This window comes from Mycteria americana, chromosome 1, assembly GCF_035582795.1.
Source record: "Mycteria americana isolate JAX WOST 10 ecotype Jacksonville Zoo and Gardens chromosome 1, USCA_MyAme_1.0, whole genome shotgun sequence".
NCBI classification, from domain to species: Eukaryota; Metazoa; Chordata; class Aves; order Ciconiiformes; family Ciconiidae; genus Mycteria; species Mycteria americana.
Window position 1 is genome coordinate 188,297,367 of NC_134365.1, and position 25,856 is coordinate 188,323,222.

Here is a 25,856-nt window from a genome sequence, read left to right on the forward strand (position 1 = left end):
GTTAGGGACGCAAAAGTATTCTATTAAAATGAGTATGCTCGCATAGTTCAAAGATACATCAAAACTGACTCTAACTCTGTATATACAGAGATGACAGTGATATACATACTTATCCACTCAGTGGATACAGCCTCAACAGCAAATCTTCAAAAACATGACATTGTATTTGTAATTTTTCTGCACATAACCATACAATACTTTTATAGTTATTCCAACCTCAGTTAGTTTGATTGTCCTGAAGAGAAAAGACTCTACACTTAATAAAGTGGTCTGTGTTTGGGGAGCTTGTTTCATTGAATGCAAAAGCTGGAAGATGCAGGGTAACCAAAACCATGCATTCCAGACAACATGGTTTGTGGCACAATCCTGGAGCAATACACCTCTCAAGCACTAACAAAATGGCTTAGCTGCTCTCCCAATTGCATCCACCACATTAAAACAACGTAGAATTTCCTCTGATAGAACAATTAAAAATGTGGGAGGTTGTAGTGATAAGCGTTTAAACCAGAGGTGTGCCTTTTATAGCTGTAAACACACAATAAAAAGCACAACTGCATCAGAAATGGCAAAAAAAAAGGACATAAAAATATCAAATCTAATTCCTTAATTTTTGAAAATATAATAGGCTGATAGTAGAATCTCCATACTGGTTCAATCAAGTCAGTGGCTCAACTACAAAGAGATACAGAAACAGAAAACCACTCTGCAAGACAAGCTCTTCCATCAATAAAAGCAAAATTTGAAGCTGCCATTTAAATATTTAAGTAATATAAAGTAATTCTAACTAATTACCTGATACACAACATAATTAACCCATGCCATAAATTACAGAATAAAACCAAGAGGATACTTAATTGTCTCAATAACAGCAATAATGACATTTCTGAGGCTTTTAACAGTGAATTAATAGCTGAAAACTAAAATTAATGGCCCAAGGTAAAGACAAGAAACCAGAATTTTCTGCTGTCAGTACCTGAATGAAAACAAATAATCCACCATTACCCCATTACAAGTCCTTTATTTTACATGATTTTAATTGGGAATCAATTTGATAATTCAATATTTACCTTTATTTTAATGGTCCTCTATTTCTGAGGTAAATACCCACCCCATTTTTTTCCCCCCTCGTCACATATCTCTTCTAGCTTCCTAACTCCAAATCTCCTAACTCAAATACAGTAACTTCATGTTAAAATATATCATATGTTTTGAAACCTCTGAGATATCAATTTACAGTATTTAATCTGTCACTATTAAATGTAGAGCTATAAACAACCATGATACCTTAACAATCACTCACAGACAACTTTGAAAACCTTTGTGGGTCTGCAAACCTGATGATTCACTATATTAAAGTTATTTCTGGTAACAAGATGCCAGCTTTCATTACAGGATATTATTATTCAAAGTGTAAGATAACTACATTGCTGTATTATGACTTGCATGCAAAGAGCCTCATCTATCTTAAACAACAGCTAAGTTTTATTTGACCCACAGAATTCATACAGTGGATGTTCTGGAAACCAGATTTTCAAGCTTTGCTATGTTCTCTGGGGTGTCACGAAGAGCAAGCATAGGATTCCACAGGAAGGGAAACGGTATGTAAATCTGAAAAGCATAGCCTGTACCTTCAGTCCCTCCTACGAGTTCACCTTCTCTTTAGCTTACCTATGGCAATGGGAGCAATCCAAGCTCTTTTGGGAATATTTTGTTACGGCTACCTATTGATAGCCTTCTCTGTCTTGAAACAGCGCATGGTCTGAGGTTTAAAGAGAGTAGTGTCTGGCTTCTGTAACGTTTTGAATTGGTACAGCTATCTGCAAACCTCAAAATCATTAAATGACCTAATTAAAATTCAAACCCCAGTGTAACCTGTAAAACTTTATTCCCTTTTATTATTGAGCTATAATTAGAACTGTGATGGTTCTAAACATAACCATGTACCATATTTTATGTGTCTTTAACTAAAATGTAGGGTTAGAAAACTTCAGCTGGAACATCACTATCTATGAGATTCATCTTTCATGTTTCAAATATTTTAAAAGTGCTCATCTAAATACCAATGATTTATTTTCTTATTTTCCCTTCAGAGCTTAAACAGACATTGGTTACATATGTGATGAGTAACACATGAGCTGAGGAAAGACATCAGAGATTCAGACTGATTTTAGTACTTTGGTATCTTGCTAAAGGAAAGTCTTGGTCTGAAGTACTGCTGTACTGGATCCTGGTAAAAACTTTTTAACTGAAAATTTCCAACAGACTGAGGAAGAAAGGTAATCTTAGACCTTTACCTTAGAAAGCTAATCTTCCTAGGGAGTTCTTACTGGAGTGAGATCACTTAAAATAGCTTGGACAAAGTTAAGCAAGCTGCCTCATACTTACATTGGGATCAAAGTCTTCAGACAAATACAGGGTTAACAGACCATCTCACATCTTGGTGAGCTTCTTACAGTCCCTGATACAGTGGCTCTTACAAACGTTAGTTAACTAATGCTCTTACACCAGGCGTAAATTACCTTGACTACCCTGTAGCAAGTGTGAGGATAAGGCTGTCCGTAACAGCAGTTAGGCAAGGAGCTAACATGAGTTAATGAGTTAACCCCACAGCCTACACAAATGCTCTTATCCTCTCATAAATGAGAAGCCATTTACAGCCCTAATCCACAGTACAGTGCTTTCACAGTACTTTCAATTATCTCATATTGTGCAATCCTCATATTTCCAGATAAGCATGAGATAATTTGAAGTCCTACAAGTAATTAAAAAAAATTATTTAGATTAGTTGTTATCCTTCATTCTGAGGATCTTCCATCGCTCAAAGTCATTTATCGTGGTTTCAAGAAAATCTATTTAAAGGTTTCTTTAAAGTTTGGAGGCTGAAAAAGAGATCATTGGAAATTTGAGGAAAAAAAAAAAAGGAAAATGTTTCCATAAAATAGAAAATAAAGCTTTTAGGTTCCCTTTCCTCTCCTATTGCCGTCTCCCTTTCCACCCACAAATCACTCGTATGATGGTGATATCATTAACCTCTACAGCATCACCAACTGAAAAGTGTTTTAGATAACACATTTAAATTCACACTACATTAGAGGAACGGACCCACCCTATTTAATTAGAAACCTAAATTGTATACAGATTTTAGGTATCTAGGAAAACAGACATTCTAAATGAAGTGTATATTTTACCTGCATAATCAAAAGGGAGACATACCATTGATAACGTACAAAGAGAAATCTTACATAATCTAAGTCACTCTATGGTTGTACTAAATCAGCTAATGGGTTGGAGCAATACTGATGCCAGGAGTTTTTAAATCATTATTTTAGTCCAGATCAGCAGTGAGCTTTCAAATCAAATCTCCCAATTGTCTCCATTTACTGTGCTTGGGTTTCACAACACAGAGCAATCTTAAAATACATGAACTAGACTCTTTTTCAATGAAACTAGATCAGAAGATTCACTTCAGGAATACATCTAATGTGCTACAAGTGTTAGGGAGGAGACACACCAAGAGAAGTGCTCATCTAACTTGCACAGAATGGATCTCACTCCTTGTTACAGAAGCATATCAAGAATAGTCTGCCTAAATCAACCCTGTAGTACTCTTAAGAGACAGAGTAATCTTGGATTTGGGTAAAGATAACGTTTTCCATAATAATGAGATCAAAAGTGTTATAAGAGAATTCCTAACTGCATCAGAAACATGTCAGTATGTAATCCACATACTAATTTTTCATCATATAAACCGTGACTTCCTGGAAACGACTTGTAAACAATAACTAGGTGGTGTGTGACTGCAACTTGCCTGATCAAGATAAAAAGCACTACCATCTCGGATCTCTCGTCGCTGTTTGAGGTCAGTTTCTGTGGTGTCCCTCGATAGTGCGATATATTCAACCTCCCGCTTTGTTAGCTCCTGTGGACAACATTCTGAAGTTATTACAAAAATAAGACTATAACCCCAGTAAGTGAACTTTAACAATAGGCCTAGTGGTATAATTGTACAAAAGAGCTCTAGGCAGCAGCACAGAGATTTGAAATAACTCTGAACAAAATCTAATATCTCTTATTTTTAAAATATTTACAGGGTGTTCTGCCTCAAACAAAAGGGTTTTAATCTCTGCTCAATAAACTTTTATCTTCCCCAAACCTGTTATAAAAACATAATAACCAGCTATATATTCTTTCCATTGAACATCTGTAACATCCTGTAAGTTAATCTTCTGCTTCTGTACTCCGAAAAGCAATCAGCATCTGCAAATCATGAATAAAAATCAGAAGTTTTCTGCAAAAGATTGAAAAGCTTCAACTCTCCCTGCTCAGCAACACTTGTGACGCAAGTGTGATTATTAAAGACAACTGATGCAGTTGTGATTATTACCTGCACATGCTTTGCCAGTACACTGATGAACTATATTGTTCTTACCCTCTCTCCCTTTAACATCATGAGATGCAGTCTGCATCTGTAAAATTATAGACTATTTAAAAAATGAGAACACTTGGGTTACTGTTTTGTTTATTTTGATTCAATATGAGATATACTTAGAATTTTCTATCTTAAAGAAAAAAAAACAAATCATGTATTTATACCTGATGTTCCTGCTACTTCCATATCTGGGTTATCACACGTTCTGCTAGGAAATAGATTCATGCTGAAATGCTCTTAGCCCTTACGTCTCCATTAAAGGTATGATATATTTAACAGATCTCTCTTCTTAAGAGGCAGCTTTTAACTACAGTTGTATGAAAAAAATCACACAAAGATATAAAATCCCATGAAAATTATTTCCTTTCCACTTTTTCAGTGCCTATTGGTTACAAAGCCGCCAATTCCTTTGTGCTGCAGGTAGATACAACTGTATTTTCTTATAATTAAAGGAAAAAGAACCAGAAGGCGAAACACAGGAGAGTTTTCTTCAACAATTAGCCCTGTGTATGAGCACATAGTAGTAGTTTCCAGCAAGAGCAGGTAAAAGTTTTCCAAGCTTACATAGCTTCATTAAAGGGACCACAGCATTTATCAGCTCACATGCAAAGAACAGCCTTCATGTAATTGTTTGGCACGGCACTGAAACAGTAAGCTGCAGCCTTTCTAATATAGCTCAGGTGCATACAAACAGTGGTACCAATAAGAAGACACATTCTATGTCCCATGCCTGGATATCAGGTGTTTCTCAAGTCCTCTTTTTAGGTTATACCAGACTCTTCTCATTTATTTTAAGGGATGCATCAAGCTATCAAGTAGCATATCTGGTTTGCTGAATTAAGAAATCTTTGTTCTTCTTTCCAAAGTTCAAAATCTTGCAGCATTCTCCTGAATGCTTTACCTCTGAGAGCTAGTCTTTGAATTAGTATCTTTTGATTTTTAAAGAAATGGCTGATCTTTATGACAATTGTTTATACACCTCCATTTGTGATCCTTCTGCCCAATCAGATTCTAGATAAAGCTCATGGCAGATAAAGTCCTACCCACATCACCTTTTGGGGCAGACAACCCTCCCTTCCTGATCATTTAAGGGCACCGATGATTTAAACGTGAAATTTTGCACATGGTGCTGCCATGGTTCATGCAGATGGACGTAGGCAAGTCCTTCCCACATTCCAAGAGAGGATCATACACACATCTACTCTTTCTAATCACTCATGATAACTGTTCCCAAATGTTACTCAGAACACTCCTCTTCCAAATCCTTTCCTTCTTTTCTTTTTTTATATAACGGAGCAAAAACGATTTGTTGTCTGTAACAGTAGGCAGATATCTTAATCTTCTAACATACATAATGCCTAGAACAAACTGTTTCTCCATTTGTGATAGCATATGGTAACACAGTTTTCCAACTCTTTTTTTCCCCCTGGAGTTTAAGCAGAAAAACATGTATTAAAATGTCTGTACTTTCTAGTTGTCTATAACAAAAATTGAACTTTGGAAAGTACATTTATGGAAAAACTTATTTACCTCCTAAGTAGCTTGCTGTAAGATTTTCTAGGACTACCTTTTACAATTTGGCCAGTAGAGGAATGATTAACTGACATTAATGACTATGCCTCCAAGAATTTAAACCAACATACTTACCAGATACTGCATGGCAATAGATCGCCGGAGAGGCCCGGGAGGACCAATAAGGAAGACATCTTGGCCAAGAAGATCTTTCTGCATTATCCATCTTAAATGGTGGACTACAGACTGGGCCAAAGAATCTGTCACTTTGAAAGAAACACAAAGATAAGAACACATTATTTAACTGTGGTAAGTGTTAGATACCTGGCCATTCACACATTTTTTTGTTCTTATCTCCAAAAATAGAACAAAGACACTAAGATGTGCTGTCCTAAAGCTGGATAGCTGAAAAGCAGGGAATTCCACACACAGTTTATATTAGACTATTTAATTTACACATAAGTTTATATACCTGTCTTACCCATTGCCTTTTTCTCTGCCCAACTTCATCCTTCAAAAAAAAAAACCCAACAAAAAAAAGAAAAAATGTCGTAGATTCTCATTTCACATTAAACTGATCAATGCAAAGACTGTTTTGTATTACTCAATGTTGGGTGGACTTCTCAGCATCAGTTAATATAATATAGATACATTACTGATAACTTGTAAAAGATTTATCCAGCCTATATCCCAATGCTTCTGTGAATCATGAACTTAAATAAAAATACTTTGCTTGCATCAGACTAAAATTAATGTTCAGGGATATATTTAATTTGCTATTTTCTTAAAAGACAATTGCATTCCAATAAAACACAGAATTAAATTAGCAAGGAAATGCAAACCTTGCAATATCATCACATCAATACCACGCAGCTTCCAAAATCATAACAAAAACCAAGTCAAAGATCCACTTATTTCTATTAAGAATACCATCCCCTTATTATTTTAAAAAGCAATAACCTGATTACAATTAAAGTAAAAACCTTACCACATGTATGCAAATGTTGGCAGCACTTGGAAGCACCATGCAGAAAGAACACACTGAAGGAGGGGTACCATTCCTGCTGCCATACATCACTCTCTCCCCAGAATACTCCTTCACATACCCCCCCAGCAAAGCCTGGCCCTTTCTCGGATGCAAGCAAAAGGCACTAGTGCAGGAGGGGGAGGAGAATACAAGAAAGCCAGGAGGGAGATTTATGTATGCATGTATGTATATGGTTGCTTTCAGAACAATCTGACAAGACCGAAGATGGGGTTTGAAGCCGGAACCTTGAGGGTGGTGTCTGGGACACTGAAGTGCAGTAAGAAAGGAGCAAGAGGCGATGAAATCCTCAATTTAATAGTTGGGTATTTACCTTTTTTTCAGTGTGATTATTGGTTGCAATTAGAAGCCAAAATTTTAAAAACCAAGCCTCGGTTCTACATCAGCTTTGCTGAGACAGGGGAGGCAGTACATGTGGGGCAGAGTTAAGGATGGCAAGCAATAGTGCCCCTCAGTTCTGAGGGGTTTCAGTTCACTGTTGAATCTTTGTATACCAGAGCTAAAATTCATTTTTGTAAGATCACAGAAACAGTATTAAATGACTGTATGAGATTCAAGGAAGATTTTTCAATCATAAAGATGGCTAAGGAAAACTTTATCAAAAATTTTAACTGAATGTTTTGGTCTGGCACTCAGGAAAACCGTTTGAAATCTTGTTCCACTTCCAGAGAAATCTACTATATCCTTACCACCAATATGAACAGGAATAACATACGCACATAGGTTAGTTATCTATGCATTAGGATTATCAGATTAATTGTAAATAAACACTTCGGATTTGCTTTTTTGTTTTGTTTTCTAAACAGCTGTCATTAGTGTGCCCAGGAAGAGTTTTCATACAAGGTATGGTAAATATGAATGTAAGAATATTTTCTTCTTCTTCGCTGCAATACAGTTTTCCAAAAGCAATGCACATCACACGTACCACACACAACAGGCCAAATGCAAATAACCTAGTCACAGAGAATAACATGTTCCTTTCTACGAGATTTTCAAGAAAATTGAGAAAGTTCCTATTCCATATATTCTTTGGGAAATAAAGGGTAATACATCACATCAGAAGAACTGCTCTGTCCAAACTTTGCTACTGGATAGTTATGGTAATTTGAAAAGCACCACACAAATAAAAAGTATTATATTAAAGGTACCATTAAAATTGCAAGACAGAGACCTCACTGAGAGGCACATTCATTATTACTCCTACCTGTTGTACGAACATGTCAATGTGCCCCTAGTGTATTTTTATAATAGCTGTTTTAAAAAAAAAAAAGTTACTTTACTTAAAGTGGACAAATAGGCTTGGAAATCTTGCTGAAACACTGAATTCTTTCATGTCAAAAGTCATGCACTAGAAGCATGGCAAAACCAGCTTTGACACAGCATGACTACAAACGCCTGTGGTGTAATTCACATTAATATGTGTAGCTATCTTTTTTATTTTTAAGATGGCCTCAAGAAAAAACTCGGGCCAGACTTAAAAGCATTACCACAAATAGAAGCAGGATTTAAGAACGTTCAGCAGCAAGACAAACTGTCACGTAAAAGAGAACATGAGTGTACGGCATTCAAAAAAATCTAAAATCTTAGGAACGTGATCCCCCTGCAAACCTTAAGGAATATATATAAGGCACTCATGTTCTTGTCATTGTGTTTAAGCAGTCCAAGTTTTCTCCAAAATATTAATATGCAAAATGCAACTTTTAAAAATCTCCTATAATTTCCTAACTTTGCTTTTTTTTTTTTTTTTGAGAAAAGGACATGAAAGACACAATTCCTTATTCATACATTTCCTAGAAAATGGTTTCATTGCTTCACCATTCACATCATTCTCCTCACATACAGATTACAGCTGGATCAATTATAATACATGTTTTCAATCACAAAGTCAGAACACCGACCATCTGCAAAGTCACTCAACGGAAGCCCATTACAAATAATGCCAAAAAATCAAAGCAAGCATTCCCTAAGGTGAACTGTCACGACAGCAGCTTCCACTTGTCAGTTCCTTCTATTCTAACAAGCAATATCTGTACATCACTCCGGATATTAAGCCTACTTCAGTTTTCCAGTTATGCCCTTCTAAAATCAGAAGAATAAAAAATTTTTTGTACATGCAGTCCCTACTGCATAAATTGTTTCCAAAGCACAGGATGCTTCTCAAAAGCAACTTCAGATGCACATACACCATATCCTGAATATTATTTCTATATATTTAGGTTATATAGAAATATATATATATATATTATTTCTATATATTTGCACAGTCTGTTTAGTGGCATTCTGCTGATTTGCACTAGTTGAGTAGCTGGCCCTATATTCTTAATCTGCAGGATGATGCGTGGGAAGCCTCTACAGTGTATTCTCAAAGACACCATCTGGCACACGCAGGAAAGTAGTCGGTGCTACAATTTGCTATTCCTATCTATCAAGGATGGCCAGCGAAAGAAATTGCATTCTATTGCTTTGTAATATGTGATAAGTAGGACAACACCTAGCAGAATGCGCAAACATTTTGTAAAGTGAACAGTTGCAGCTGAATGGAGAAATCCCCAAATAAGAAAAGAAGAAAATGTTGGAGATAGATTTTGAAGCAAATGCAGCAGCTGCTCTTGTTTGATCCACAAATCAGCTTTTGATAAAACCAAGACTGAAATGGCTACGCTAGCCTCGGAAATTTTCCAGTTCACTCATACTTGAATTCTTGGCACATGCTACACTCACTGAAGCTGTAAGATTCACTGGAGATAGCAGACAGTATCTGCTGGCAAGTCCTTGTGTCTCACCTACAGAAGAAACCCCATAAATGAAGGGGACACCTGCCTCTTCCCACTGTTCAGATGCAGACAGTTAAATGAACTGATTCCCAAGAAAACCTGTTCTGGATGGGGTACAACATACATTAGAGCTCACGTCCTTGTATGACTCTAGTTTGGTCAATATGATAATAACCAACAGGCACTTAGAAGACACCAACGTATATAACTTTCAACAGAATAAAAAAAGACCTCTGCATACCCTGAACCTTTGCTACAGTGCATGTTCAGAGTCTGAGAATGGCTCCTTTTATGAGAGGAGGTGAAAGATCATGAGGGGAAAAAGATCTCCCTCTCTTCTGATTACCAAGGGGGTCCTTTAGCTTTCCACAGCAATTTGCAGTACATCCAGTGCATGGGGTAGCCACTGTAAAATATGGTTAAGGAAGGAAGGGACAAGGAGGGAAGTCTTTGTCTAAAAACATAAATACATTTCAAAAAGTTAAAATGTTCAAAACTGACCTCACTGAGACTTATTTCACAGCTTGTTCAGGCCAGGGGATGATGAAGGAAGAGAGCAAGCTGCCCAGCACACCGTGAAGGAGGCAGCACGGCCGAGGTGCAGAGGAAGGCACTCGATGTCACCTGCTTTCCGCTGCTTTCATTTAGCACTTCACAAGTAAAACACTGCTGCTCTTCCAATTTTATGCTGATGCACAGAGCCCAAGGAGTTTTCAAAGTCTCATAACGTGGTTGCATCACAGACAGTTTTCACTGGAATACTATTTTTCCTCATAAATTTTTCACAGAAACGGTCTTCATTCCAACAATTTTTGCTCTTGTGGTGGTAAGGAAACAAGTTGCAAGTCTTTGCAGGGGCTTAGAAAAGGGGAATTTACTTCTTGGATGAGACCGTAAACTAATTTATCATTAATTCCTCCGAGTTGATTGCTTCACAGGAAGGTATAAGATCTACATAGGTAAATCATACTTCTCTATGGGAGCATAAATGAAAAGAGAATATAAAGGAATCATGTAAAACCAAATACCTTCCTGGAAAGAACACTGAATGGGATTCAGAAGACTAAGTTTCTCTTAGTGACATATAAACATGGAATAAATGAAACTATTCTTAGCTGGATGTACAACTCGTAGGGAAATACATAGCCAGAGCAGTTATCTGTAGCTCAGACTCCAATGGAGGGACATATTGTGTCTGCTTTGGAGCACAACAGCTCAGTCCAGCACAGATAAGTTTGAGAGATTCTAGAAAAGAGCAAGAAGAATTATGAAAAGTCTGGAAGACATGGAAAAGTTAAAGGAATTGGAATTCAGTCTAGAAAATAAATGACTGCATCAGTTTTATTTTCTTATGGATTCAGCTGGCCCTGCTGTGAGGCACAAGGAACAGTGCAGACAATTCCCTGAGCTCCACCCAGACCTTCGCTGAAGGTTTCCATATCCCCATGTCTCCCTGTGCCTCACTCTCAGTATAGACAAAACAGGGATACTGGTGTAAAACGTTCAGAGCTCTCCTGACAAAAATCCCACTGTTTCAGATGCTGGATTAGGTGGTAACAGCCAAGTAGCAGATCAGTTGCAAGCCTACATGAAAACTCAAACTGCTGAAATAATCACCACCTCTGACAACAGACGTCTTCCCTTAGGCTAGGAAAGAAGAAATGTAACGACAAAAGTCTTTGTTAGCACAACATTACAGTCATCCTGCAATATAACCTGTCTCTGTAATGTGTTGCACTCTGACACTCAGATTTAAAGTTAACAGAAAGAAGAATGAACACATGTTCCAGCACAAATCTGAACCTACTTTGAGCAGTAACTGAACACAGATGCTTGTCCTTGCTTCAGCATGTGGTGCATACTATTCTGGGAGAAGGACACAGAGGCATCTTACTGTTAAGGCAATACCGATCTTTCAGGTGAAGAATAAATAACAAGAACTGCTGGCACCACTGAGCCTACTACAGAGGAATAACCCCAATTTCCTCAACATTAAAACAATTCCCTTTCAAGCACAGAAATCTATTTAGTGCTACTTTTTTTGTATTTCATTATTATATGCACAAACCTTCTGTTAAAATTCCTCACGATAATTAGTCTTCCATATATCTCAACTAACAAAACTAACAGGATTTATCACTTAACCCCTTGTGTACATGCACATCACGTTTGATCACACATTGGGGAGGGTGCTCAGACTCAGGACACCTGGCACAAAACCACACACTGTTTGAAATTAATCTTCCACAAGTCAATGCAGTGGCATGTAGCATGACTACACCAAACTCCCGAACGCACTTGCACCTTCAGAGAGCAGCAGAGCCAACGTGGTGTTGGTAAGAGAATATCCTTTTTCCTGCCTTAACGAGGATTCGCCACCATTGAACAAAGTGTCCTGGAAGAACTATGTTAGGAATTGTTTTGTCAAGATTAATAAAAACATGAAATATCAGGTACATTGTCATTTTCATAAAATTTCCAGAAACCATTAACGAAAGCAGTGCACTGACATGAACTCAACATAAAAAAAAAAATTAATGTGTGCTCTCACAATTAAATTTTAGATCTAAACTATCATGGAAAGCCATATAAAGTTTCTCCAAAGTATAATTAAAGAAACAATCATGCTTTTCAGGCATGGTAAGATTTTTAAAATGTAGGTTTTATTTTTACTGATAAAAGAACAAGCAGTGCAAAAATAACTGCCCTCTTTCTAGAACGTGTCAGACACAGTTATGACAGAAATCCCATTAACAAAATTCCTTTGTGTATGACTCATTTTTACTTGTCACTTATAAAAAGCAAAATAAGAACAATTCAGATTTTATGTACCTTTAATTATCATCTTCCAAGAAAAAGCCATTTGCCAACAACAGCAAAACAAATTAATATTTTATATTAACATACAAAATGGAGTGCTTCATACAGAACTTGCAAGGTACCTAGCATAAAACCTGAAAAGCAAAGACATAAAAACAAAAGGTAACCAGCGGTACCCATCCTATCCATTTCTGCAAAACGTAACAAAGTTCAATAAAGGAGTTAAAAATCAGTTTAATTTGGTAACACAAAGAATGAAATATTTTGGTATCAATTATGTGACAAAGTGAAAATGTAAAGTCTTGTAGATACTTAAAACATTTACATTCCTTATTGTGCTACAAATTTTTTCAGATTTTTAAGGCTATTTTTAAGCCTAGAATAATAATGCTGAGTGTAGAATAAGTTATAACATCCCTAAAATTTGCTGTAAATTATAGATATGCACTTTCAACATCACTGCATTGTAACAGGGCTTTTATCTGGCAGAATAACAAAAGCAGAAACATTCTATTCCACACAAATTATGAGCTAGAAAACAGTGTCATATGCAGTACTAGTAAATGAACTGTAACTGCTTCAATTCCCTCTTCTTAGTTCTTACTCCACTGCAAACATAATGTCTGAGACCTTTTCAGGGATATTTCCCACTTAAGTGGATGACCCAATTATTTCTAGTCTTAGTTTAAAAGAAATCAGGTTAAGTACTTTGGTCATTTAAATGTAATATTAGTTACTATAATAAAATTTCAAAATATACAACATTTCAGTTTATAGGTTAGTATAAATATGCAATTACATTCACCTATTTTACACCAAAACATCTTGTATCTCCAGCAGTCAATCACACAGCAAAACAAAAAGAACTCTTAAAACAAGAAAAAAAATGTGTCAAGTAATGCACATACTCTCTAAATGCCTCACAAAGAGGAGATAATTGACATGAAGCCAATACAATTTACTTAATTTCACTAAAGGAATATAACTTTGTTCTCCATAGTAACATAACCATAGAACTAAGGGATAAAAAAAATTCCTAAATTTAAATATACAAAGAAATTGTACTCAAGTATTTGAAATCCATTTTCTGCTATTAAATACATAAGTATTCTACCTTACTTAATTTTAACTAATTCAATATTTAGGTTTATAAGCAAAATTTTGTACCTTAAGTAATCCTACTGTAAGTACATGAATACTGAACAGTATCCTAAGCATGACATAGCCTCCTTTCAGTCATGATTATTAAAAGAAAAAAGAAAAAAGAGAAACAACTAATAATATACCTAATATGTGGTAATAAACATTACTTTTAGTTGTAGTATCAGATTTTAGCTAAGCTCCCATCATTCTGTACAGTTCCATGTTTAATAACTTTTTTGCTATCAGATTAGTTTTCAACCACTTTCTCCATCTTATAGTCATTAACTAGACAAATCTGATTCTTTGATTCTACCAAATGTTTTCATAATTCTCTTACCTTCCCAGTCCAAAGAACTGAAAGAGATGCTGATATAGCAACTTAGAGCTAACATTTATCTTGCTGAAAAGTACAGATTGACCAAACCATGTAATAGCGACTGGCATGGTGTAGAAGAGTGGAAGGCAGGGAGGCACTGTTAAAATTAACACATTTGGTACAGCACAGAAAACCCAAAAGCAAAACAATCTACAAGAAATGTAAATAAGTGAAATGGATCCCATTAGTCATTGACATAGACAACTGATGTCCCTACTGCATGATCAAAATGAGAAAACAGGCATACAAAATAAATTATGAAAAGCAAAAATCTATCATTTAAGAAGCTATAAAAAGTAATAATACAGAGCAGCATTTCTCAACTGTTTGGCCACATTCCCAGGGAATTCATGAGGTATGGGAAGTGTTGTTACAGTCTAAAACAGAAACCCTTTCCTCATGGGCTACCCTGTAACAGCAAGGGCTGACACATGGCACTGGATATCTTCGGTACCTCAGATCAGCTGGTGGAAAAGCGTCTGAGTGTGATGCCTACTGGGGTATGGAAATTAAGCAGCCCACAATCCAGAGGCAGATACAATGATCTGGCCTACCAGACTAGGCCAGATTGCTGGTCATTCACTGGATGATCGTCTGGATGAGAACCCTTTTGAACAAAATATTTAAACACACACAGATGATCCTTTTACTATCCCACTGACCAATGGGACAAGTTACATTCAAAGTTAAGAGATTCCTCTATAACCAGCTAAAGCAGAGACACAGTAAAGAACTCAGCAAAGATAGCCTTCCCCAAATTTCATGCTTTTTTAAAACATATTTCTTAGATAATTTCAGTAAAGTCAGTGGGGTGACTTGAGCGAGTAAAAGTTTTTTGAATAAAGCCTTGAAACTCATTCAAAAGGAATGTAGATTCTTACCATAGTTCTGTGGAACAAGTTCTGGGTTTTTCGGTGTTTTGAGTTTAAAAGACACATCTCCAATAGTGACAGTATCACCTAAAAAAGAGAAAAAATGTCTTTTAGTTCCCGGATACTTTTTAAGTGTTTAATGTCCTTATATTAAAGTTTAAATGATAGGCCTGCTGTGGTAAGGCTCACTGTCACAAAACAGTCTCTAATGTGTTAGAGAACTATTGGTTTACTAATTAGGCTCTGCTGCTTTTCGATAGATCAGGTAGCAGGACAATGTACATTTAATTAATATTCCTTGACCTTTTTCTTTTGTTGCTGTTGTTATAACCATAACTTACTTTGTTGAGAGCTATGGAATTCAAGCTCACTGTAGAACCCCATTCCAGCTACCATCGCTGATTTATTGAAATTAAAACCTTAGCATGTTTGTCTGCAGAACTAGCAGTGAGAAACGCTTGTAGGGGTGATGATTCTCCTGAGTTTTCAAGCAGCCTGAAACAGTATCTGTTGGAGGTACAAAACGACATACTCATGTCAGTGGGCCCTTCCTGTACTCTCTTGACTGCAGAACCTGGCACCTTTCCAAGGTTTGAGAAGTCTCAAGCATTTCTTGCTTTGGATTTCATCAAAACTAAAGCACCTGGCCATTTTATTTACTGGTCTCTTACTAGGACCTGCCTGTCTTATCTGTCTTCCTGCAACCACAGGCTTGAATTAAATTGCAGGGCATGCCCTGTGTACTTTCTCGTGGAAATCAGAAGTGAAATCTAGTTTGTGGACAGGAAATGGGCAAGCACCAAGGCAGCGGTGGTCACACAGAAAAACAGCACAACACCCAAAACCTGTGAAGCCAAGAAAATGAGCTGCAGATTGGTAACAAACTCAAAGTTTATTTTTTTCAAGAAACCATCTGGGCCATGCAAATGAGTTCACAAATATTAAAACCATGAAACTAAGATGACTCTAGTAAAATGATGTTTTTTGCATTACTGTTGCTGAAGATAGCACCACCTTCACTGCCCAACAAGCACTGTAGTGCGTGCGTGATGATGGAAAGGATTACTGGAGTAAGACTGCTGCACAGGGGTGCAGTTTTGCCACAGCAGTCTGATTACACTACCTTTCCATGAATTGAGGCCAAGTTTTGGAACTGTTTCTTATGCTTTTCTCAGAAACGAGATGTAGAAAGTACATAGCCCATGAACAAGATCCAACTCAAAATCCTTTTGTAGATCTGCACCTTGTCCTACTCCATCCAAGATGACCCAGTCTACGGTTGCCTATCTCCAGCACTGTGTAAGGACTCAGAGAGTTCGGAAGACCAACGCTGGAACCAGAGAGGGAGATGCTGAAGAGGAAGCTTGTGCCAATTAACAAAGGCAACTAAAACTCCTCCCATACATACAGCAGCTCTCCTTTCAGTCAGCAGTGACTCTAGTTTTGCACTCAAATGCAGTTCTCTTCCAGCATACCCAGATGTTACTGCTCATCTCACAGGACTGAGAATCCCCAGGTTCTGACATGACTCACACAATCCGTGGGAAGGTTACACGTTTAGGACTAGATTTGTAGCAGTCAGAGGAGAATCACCTACAGCAACAAATAGGAAGTGGCAAAGAAAGGATTATAGCTGATTTCCTCCCATATTTAAGGGCTTAACAACAATGCTGAGACTGGGATTCACAGCCTGATATACAGGCCTGCATGTGGTTCTTTATGTTGCTCTTGAAGTCCAAATAATCAGCCCCCCATTTTTTCCTTAAAATATTGGCAGAAGGCGGTAAGCTGGTAGTTGTTCCTGCATTTTACGCAACAATACAGCGCTTCAATGGCTTGCCAGAAAGTGGGAGACTTAGGCAACAGCAGTACTGCCAAATAAAAGGTGGCCAAGGGTTCATCCCTGATCCTAAGGACAAGCAGCACCAAGCAGTTCCCACCCACCCTACTAGAGCTAAGCACCCTTCTCTGGCAGATCTGTGGAGGAGCCAAGAAGTGGGATAGTCTCAAACAGAGCTGGGGCTAAGCTAACAATTAGGCAGCAGTCTGGGGCTTTAGTTATTTCCTGGCCCTCGTTGAATTTGCAGTTCAAATGCACCTAAGACTACTGTGCGCTCTTCAGCATGAAGCATTCAAACTCACTCCAAAAGAAAGTCCCGCAACAGCCTGGGGGCCTGGTCCCCATTCTGGGAACTGTTACATATCTTAAAGAGTCACTGGACAACAGACACAACCACTGCAGGGAGTAAAATCTAGGCTTTGGCTCTCCAAGGGTTTTGCCCACTTCTCTAAGTTTTAAAGTAAGAAAAACTATTTTACTGTCTAAGCATCATCTCCCTTTCCCTTTCTTCTGCTGCAGCTCCAATCGCTTTCTCACTGGGGAACAGCTAAAGGATTGACCAAAATGCCTCCAAGTTGGCATGAAAACATCCTAGGAGCCCACTGCTTCCTGCAAAAGTTGACACCTCTCTCATTAGCTCAGCTAGGAAGAATTTTAACATTCTAAAAAGAGCAGGTTGCCTGATATATCCTTAGGAAATTAGTGCCAGTTTATTTTCTCACCATTCCCCAGCCAACATGCAATGAGACAAGAGTATATGACTAATTAGCTCCTAGCTTAAATCACCTCAGCTCAAGTTGTAAATACTCTTTCATGCATACACAGTCTTCCAAAACACAGTAGGGACAAGATGCTGAAACAACAAGGTGTCAGACTTTTTCAATACATTGGAATGATATCATCTACAGGAGACAATTTTAGTTACCTACTTTATTGGCACAGTACTGAAAAGCCTTAGTTGATTTCCTGTACTCCCTAAAAAAAAAAAGAAAACCCAACTGAGTTTGGTCGAGGTGAAAAATGGAAAATGCATCTCTTCTGGTAGTATTTATGTCAGTCCATAACATGCTAACCCTTGATCAACACACCTAATCATGTCCAAAAATTCCACAAATATTCCAGCCATCAATGGACCCTACAAACTTTCATGAAAAATGGGCTGGGACTGAACTATATGCAAGATGTGGAGAGAGCTGAGCACACACAAACCCTAGCATACAGTCAGGGCATTCAGCTTTCAACAGCTTTGTTGCTGCCTGGAGACAAATGTTGCCTCCAGCTTGCATCTGTCCAAAAATCAAAAATAGTAGCAGTGTTTAATAGAACTTTAAGCAACAATAAACCAAGACAGCAGAGTCTATTTTCCTAGCTAAATGAGCACAGGGGGGATTAGCCCACTAATCTTATCACACACTTCCACCTGGGCTATATTTTCTTGTCTCATATGTTTCTTCTGTACTTGTTTAAAATCTCATGTTTGGTTACTCCATTTCCACTGCATTTCCAAACTCTTTGAACAGAGATGTCATCCTGGACAGGGTCTTTCCAATGTTTCACCAGCTGGCAAGGAACTGACAACAGCCTGCTTGGTAAAATGGTGGTGTTAAATCAGCAAGACTCATAATTTGAGAACATGTAACCCAAATTATTTGACTCCACTGCAAATTATGGAATAGCCCATGAATACTCCAACCCATCTCACAAGCTACTACCACACTATTGTGGACAAAAGCTATACACACAGGGTTTTGCGGTGGAGACTTTGTAGCCTATATCAGGCTTGCTTAGGCGAGCAGTGAAGATGTGCCCCTGGTTTCTTTTGTCCCACACAGAAAATGGTAATCTTAGGTACCACAGCCTTTGGGGAAAACAGTGGGATACAAGCAGTGCCCGATGTACACAAAGAGATATGGCTACTGAAACAAAACAAGTGCCAAATAAGCCAAAATCCAAAAGGTAAGGGGGACATCCCATTCGGGGGGCGACAACATACAGACAAAGCAGGTCATTTAAGAGCCCATGCAATATGGGTCAGAAACTGGCAGCACATAAAGATCGTGACCCAGTAATGGCACCCTGAAGAGACTCTCTGAAACAAGAAGATATGAAAACAGCCTCAATACATGCAACAAGCTCTTTCTACTGCATCTGGAACAGTCAGGTGTGAATTGCACCTCCAGCAAAATGGCAATTCGCACATGCACAAACAGCTAGCCAGTAACCGCAACGCACTGAACCTGATACACTCTCTTCTTTAGAGCTACATTTTAGACAGAAAACAATATTAATACCTACATCTGCTTTTACAATAACTGACAAGGGCTCTTCAGGCGAGCAGGCCTATTTCTTCCGCTCAGTCCACTGAGGGCTACTGAATAGAAAGGCATCACCTCCAGCTCCAAGCCCCTGAGCTGCAGAGGAGGCAGCCGGATGCTGGGAGAGCACTTTGGCAGGGCACCCCTGCACGAACACCCTGTGCTTTTATTCTCCCCCAGCATCTCCTACTCACTGTTCTCCGATACGGATTAGCAGGACTTGATGGACCTTTGTTCTGACCCACTGTGGATGCTTTTGTTATAATCTCAGTAAGAAGGCTACTTGAAGATGCAGCTTTATTGTGTGCTTGGCACCTTTGACCCGGTCTTCTATTTAAAAGCTAGTATTGCACCAACTATCTCTCTTCTCCTCTCCTCCTCCCAAGAAGAGACTATTCCCTAATCCTACTATTTTTTCCTATATGTTGGGAAGAAAAAGCCACTGCTGTTTAAATTATTTACAGCAATGCTGGTCATATCTGAGATAAATAGATTGCATCTCAACTACAATTTAAGAACTTAAGAAGCAGAAAAAAGTTTTATTTCTTCTACTCACCATTTTTTTTCTGGTGAAATAACACATCAAGGAAAAAAAAGGACATGAATAAATTTGAAATGGCTATTTTAAAATAAAGAAATCCTACAGCAAAAGAAAACGCTCTGCACAGATCTATATGTGTGTTTAGTTTTTGAGTGCAGAACAGAAACCATTCCAATCTCACGTGTAAATCTTTATGTTATCAGGGTTTTTATAAGACACTACAATGAAACTTCAGGTTTAGGTGGCTGAAATTATTGCCTTCTGGCCTCTTTAGTCCTGAATTTATGTGAGATTAACACACTCCAACAGTCATCTTAGTATATTACACATTCACTTGTACACAGACCATCCATCTGGTCTCAAAAGCCAGTAAGAGCAAGAGCATATTAAAACTGTGAAGGTGCTAAGCTCTGCTAACATTAATTTCTGTGTGATAAGATCACACCTGTTAGAGGAAAGTTCAAAATCTGTATTATATTCAAATATATATTTCCAGGTCTTAATGTCATTCTAATGTGAAGGAAAGGAGAAAAAAAGCCAAAAGATGCTTTTAACTGGTATTTATCCAGCACATTTCCAAAAGGACACAGAAAAGAGTGTCAGCTGTCATCCTTGAAGAGCCAACTTAATTTGAAGAAACAGAAATAGCACTTTCCAGGATTTGTTTCTTCTTTTTCCTCAACTTTTCAGAATACATTATTCAGGGAAAAAAAAAAAAAAAAGGCAGCCCTATCTACACAACTTATTTCTCTCATTTCATACCTGCTCTTACTGGCCATCTTCACGGCTGCAAAAATTACACACTGAGTCACTGAGTATCACTGTAACCTATTCTGCATCTTGTATTGGTAGTGGCAGCCTCCCAAACGTATGAGTATGAGGGACAGACACCCACTCTCTGCACTCACTAGGTTTGCTCCTTGACCACCACTGCCTTCCCATACAGATGAGGTGGAGCTCAGCTGCTGCCGCAGGACGCTGCAGACTGACAGCTGCTGCTGACTGAAATAGTTGGATGTTTACACAACAAAACCCATCTCCAATCTAAGCAAAAAAAAATCCACTTCACTTAAGTCACCCTTTTTTTATGAGCAAAAGAAAGAAAGTCTTTCCCTCTAAGAAACCAAAATAATTACTTCAAACATAAAACTGGAATATTACTCGATTTCTACTGAACATTCTTGTTAGACTTCCTTTTTTTTTTAATTTTCAGTTTTGAAGCTAATGCGTGATTTTTCAATTGCCTACTTTAGGCTAATGATTCTCTTTACTGATTAAAGTCCAAAGTGTCACTAAAACAAAATCTTGGTATTTACTCCAGGAAGTGAACCTTTTCCTCCATTTTTCTGCATTAGTAGAAGATCAACAATATGAACGCGGAATCTTATCTGACATCCAGTCATGTAGGAAGCTTACCATTATTTCTTAGCAGAGAGCTATTTTTCGTTTGGGCCAATAGCATACCCTGAAGGTAGGGAGTCTGATGATGCTCAATTACGAAAGTGTTATGATGTGAAAAGTCAGTTTTAAATATGTTTAATACCATTATGATCTCACATAGATTTGACATATAAATTTCAGAATATCTGAGTAATATGCTTACCACGTCGAAGAAGTGCTAAGCTGCCCATTTCATCATTTACCGAAACACTTTAGAAATACTGGTCATCTTCTCCAATTTCCTGCTCAACATCAGCTCACCACCAAGATGAGATCTGATGAGCTGTGGCTCTGGCTGGCTGAGTCTCAAAAACCTTCAAGGATGGATGTTCCACAGCCTTTCAAGCCAACCTCTTCCTCTGCTGCACTATTCTCCTAGTAAAAAGGTTTGTCCTATTGTCCAGCCTGAGCCTCCCAAGCCCCAATTTGTGATGACTGCCTCTTGATATACTATCTGCCACTATTAAGCAGAGTTAGACTTAATCATTTTTGTAATTATAATTGTAAGTTGTCAACAGATTTCTCCTTCCTTAGGCCTCTCCTTGCAAACCTAACAAGCCCAGATCCCTCAGCTTCTCCTCACCATCAGGTGCTCTAGGCCCCTGACAATTTTGGTAGCCCTCAAGTGGACTCCATCAGTTTCTCAGTATCTCCCTAGAACTAGGGAACCCAAAACCGGACACAGCATTCCAGGCAGAGCCTCACCAGTGCTTTCTAGAGATGAACCCTCCCTTTACCATTGCCCACACTCCTAATGTAGCCCAGTCTGTGGTTCACCGAATTTGCTATGAGGTGTTGGCTCATATTCAACCAGACATCCACTGCAACCCCACAGCCTTTTCAGCAAAGCTGCTACTCAGCCAGTGCCTCCCCAGCCTGTAGTGACACACAGCAACACTTACGTCCAGCAGCAGAACTTCATACTTCTTCTTAAACTTTGTGAGGTTTCTGTAGGCCCGGTCCTCAAGTTTATCGAGGTCCTTCTGGACTAAAGATCTGCAGTTTGTCAGATGGTAGGGATTTTGTCCCTACATACCAAACAGCACTTTTACATTCCTCTCCTGTTGTCTGTCCTTATTTCCACTTTCGTATGCCCCCTTTTTGTGTTTTAGTTCATTGAGAAGTTCCCTGCTTGGCCAAGCAGGCCTCCTGCTGAAATACCAAATCTTCCTGCACTGTGGAATGGTTCATTCCTGAGCTGTCATTAAGTTTTCTTTAAAAATCTTCAAGCTCTCCTGGGCACCCTTCTTCTTCATGGTTGTTATCCAAGGGATTCTACCTACCAATCTTCTGAATAAGTGAAAGCCTGCAGTCCTTAAGTCCAGGATCCTAATTCTGCTACTTACCTTCCCAGCTTTCCTCCAGATCAAGTTATGGTCACTGCGATCCAGGCTGCCATCTATGACCAAACCAGCCACAGTTCTTCCCTACTTGTGAGCAGCAGATGAAGTGAAGACTTACCCCTGACCAGGCTCTCTGGCATCTGCGTTACAAAATTTTTACCAACACAGTCTAGAAACTACCAAGAGCACATACACAATGCCAGATTGCCCTCCTAGCAGATGTCTGGATGGTTGAAATCCCCCATGAGCATGAGGGTCCATGAGTGGGAGGTTTCTGCTAGCTGTCTGTAGAAAGCGCTATCCACTACCTCCTCATAGTCATACGGTAACAGATGCCCACCACATCCCCAGTGTTCCCTTTCAAATCTTCCGTGGCCAGTGCTACTTATGTGAAAAATTAGCTCATAGTGTTTTAAAACTGCATGAAGATTCCTGAAGCACAGTTTGCTCAATGCAGAAAAACCAGACTATCAGTCTATTCTAAACTGAGCTTAGGTATCAAATGCATTAGTATAATTTCAATAATGTATTTCAACTAAAAAGAAACTACAACTGAAAATCAATAGAATTGTTTTTAAAACTTCCCATTTACTGAAAATATAACCAAAATAGACAAAACAGCTTTAAAATTCACTATGGCATCTCCTACGCAACTATCCTGAGTCCCCGAGTTTGCCAAGCAGGTTCAGCTTCAGGATTATGTATTAAAATGGGCAGGACTTGCAGAACACATCAACACGTATCAGGACTGTAACAGTTGCTAAACAAGAAAATTTAAATTTTGAACAACAGCCAACAGTTAAAACTCAAAAGCTATTTACTGACATCTACTCATAGGAACAACCGTGAAACCCTACTGAAGAGCGTACAGAAGCTTATCTGCCTGACAGCTCATCCCTTTCTTCCAGCTGTATCAGTGTGTCTAATAAAAGACACTATTTTTTTGCCAGCAACGTTTTCTCTCTTAAATGTTAGAATAATTTGAAATAACTCAGGCATAAGTCTGCAAACTTTCAAGACAACTGGCTTTGAAAATTCCTGTCTCCATTTGCTGCCTTCTCAGTTGTGCTGACACAACAACTGTTTGTAAGGCCTCACCGTAAACCAAATCACTGGAATCGTTTTGGTCACCACAATGCAGACCACTACGTACAACTACGGAGGCAATGAACAATAGCAGGAATGTTAAGAGAAAGATGAAAGAATGAAGTCTCTTAAATCGATTTTGCCAGTGAAAAAAATATTGCCAGAACACCACTCCCAGCTGTCAACAGGCGAACTTCAACAAGATAATGACACAGGCAAAGTCGGAAAAGGAAATGTGCTGGAAAGCGTTTATATCCGTCATCAACCAGTTCTTTAGTCTTTGAACAGTGATAGACCCAGGAAAAAAAAAAAAAAAACACCCAAAACCCTTTCTAAACACATGGTCCCATTCGTAGTCTTCTTTCAGATTATACATTTTTACCACAATCACTTAGATCCTGTACACTGATGATTAACATTACAGGATTCTGAAGTCTGGTACAGTTTTCACAACTGACTGTGTTATACTCGGCAGACACTCTTGTATGTATTACTGAGATCTTTTAGGCTTTAAACACGGGTTTGCTTAGGAACTGGAACTGACCAGGTTTTGGAAAGCATAGGAAGTTGAACCTGGACAGGCAGAGCTGCAGAAAACAGTGAATGAAGCTAGTATATATTTTGGTCTACACAAGTGACAAAGCGTGAATTGTTTCATGTACACTGAGCAGTAAAGCACACGAGAGACCTTCCTTTGCTTGTACTATCTGACTGGCAATGATTTTCATTTTCCCAGCTCTTCAGTTTTCACCAAATTCACCATTTGTTCCCACCGACCCCTTAAAGCATCTCTGATATCATGTATTCCGTCAGATTTTTTCAAACGTTTTCTATTACATACAGATAGATGCAAATAATTAAATGTCAGTGAACTGAGTTACGTCGAACTTCACTTTGTTCAGCTCATACTGTGTTTAAGATAATAATTCATCTCAAATAACTCTGCAGTCTATAAAAACTTGATTATTTTCAGTCACTTGGAAGGAAACATGAAACCTGCACTAAAAAATAACCTGATAGTCCTCCTTCCACAACATTTGTTACTATAAATTGTTTCCCTCATTAAATAAGTTGTGCAAACCCAAACCCTTCCTAGATATTCCCATTACTCTTTAGTCACTGAGTGCCTCTGTCTTTCACTTTGAGATTTCTCTTAAGCATTACCACTAGATACCTCTAGCAGTTCCTCCACAGCCCCCAGTGCACCAGCGAGCCACATTTGCATTACAAAGACAGAGCTGAAAAGCTAAGCATGGCTCCTTCACATATAACAGGACAAAAATCAGGCAACAGCTTCTCCCTTACACTTAAAAGGTACCAGCACAGACAGTAAATACGATCTGGCAGGGATGTCAGATCCAAATTACTGGGCAGACAACAATTTGCTGTTTACTTGACTGTTAACAGCTTCCAGCCTTTTCAGAAATATTTTCAGAATATCAGTAGGGAAGAGACATGCAACCTCTGCTAACAAGACTCGCAATTACAGCAGCTGCATAGAAGTAGCAAAAACATGTATTGCACACAGAATTTCAGACCATCTCATCATCTCATCTTTTTGTAACTTCAGTAACTCCAAAGGAGCGATAGGGCCTGCAAAGAGGACATACAATCATATTTAAAATAAAATCAATTTAAAAAAAAAAACAACAAAAACCAAATAATAAATAGTATTCCTAATATCAAGGTTCCAAATTCATAGAAGCACAGGAAGCACTATAATGAATAAGATGTCTCAGGTGCTGGGAGGGCAAATATCCCTGATATTATCTCTTAGTCTGCCTTTAATAAACTCAAGATTGTCTAGAGCTTTGAGATTTAAATCTTTCTACCAAAACTATTACCATCATTGATTGTAACTGGGAATACTCCTATTATTCATATACATATACAGTGTATTCATGAATTTTGCTAAGTTACACTCAGTACATTCCCAAGCACACTGGAAATTACGAAGTATTTTCAGTAATACTGCATTTGTTACCATTTCATTCTGAGGAATTTCTTCTTGTTCTTAAGGTTACTCATCCCAACAAAGGGCATAAGAAGTGCGGAGCTACCTTCTTCAGATGCTTGTTTCACACATTGTTAACTTGTTCTGGTTTATTCCTATTTGTTTTAAGATAAATAACCCTAGGGTTTTTTAATATTTTTCACAAATAAAATATTTTCTGTTCAAAAATTCTTGAAGTAATTTTATGGTTATCAATTCCTCAAAGGCTTCCTTCTTAAGAAACCTTTGAGAAACTAAACACGTATTTAAAGGAATGACTGGTCAACTAATAAAGAGATTTTTTTAAAAAAATGTACATAAATGGTA

The 25,856-nt window shown here is 38.1% G+C and overlaps 1 protein-coding gene across 5 annotated transcripts in view; it reads right to left on the bottom strand.

The window, feature by feature from the left end:
• The window catches only part of VWA8 (von Willebrand factor A domain containing 8), a 195,783-nt gene that overhangs the window by 168,853 nt on the left and 1,074 nt on the right, over positions 1 to 25,856 (bottom strand). For 4 of the 5 annotated variants that reach the window (XM_075488840.1, XM_075488830.1, XM_075488858.1 and 1 more), the window contains exons 2-4: positions 14,981 to 15,058; positions 6,077 to 6,207; positions 3,809 to 3,919 (exon numbers count right to left, since the gene is read on the bottom strand). In XM_075488840.1, coding sequence (XP_075344955.1) covers positions 3,809 to 3,919; positions 6,077 to 6,207; positions 14,981 to 15,058 — 320 coding nt within the window. The remainder of the gene's footprint in view (positions 1 to 3,808; positions 3,920 to 6,076; positions 6,208 to 14,980; positions 15,059 to 25,856) is intronic. The other variant, XM_075488851.1, reaches the window with a different exon arrangement.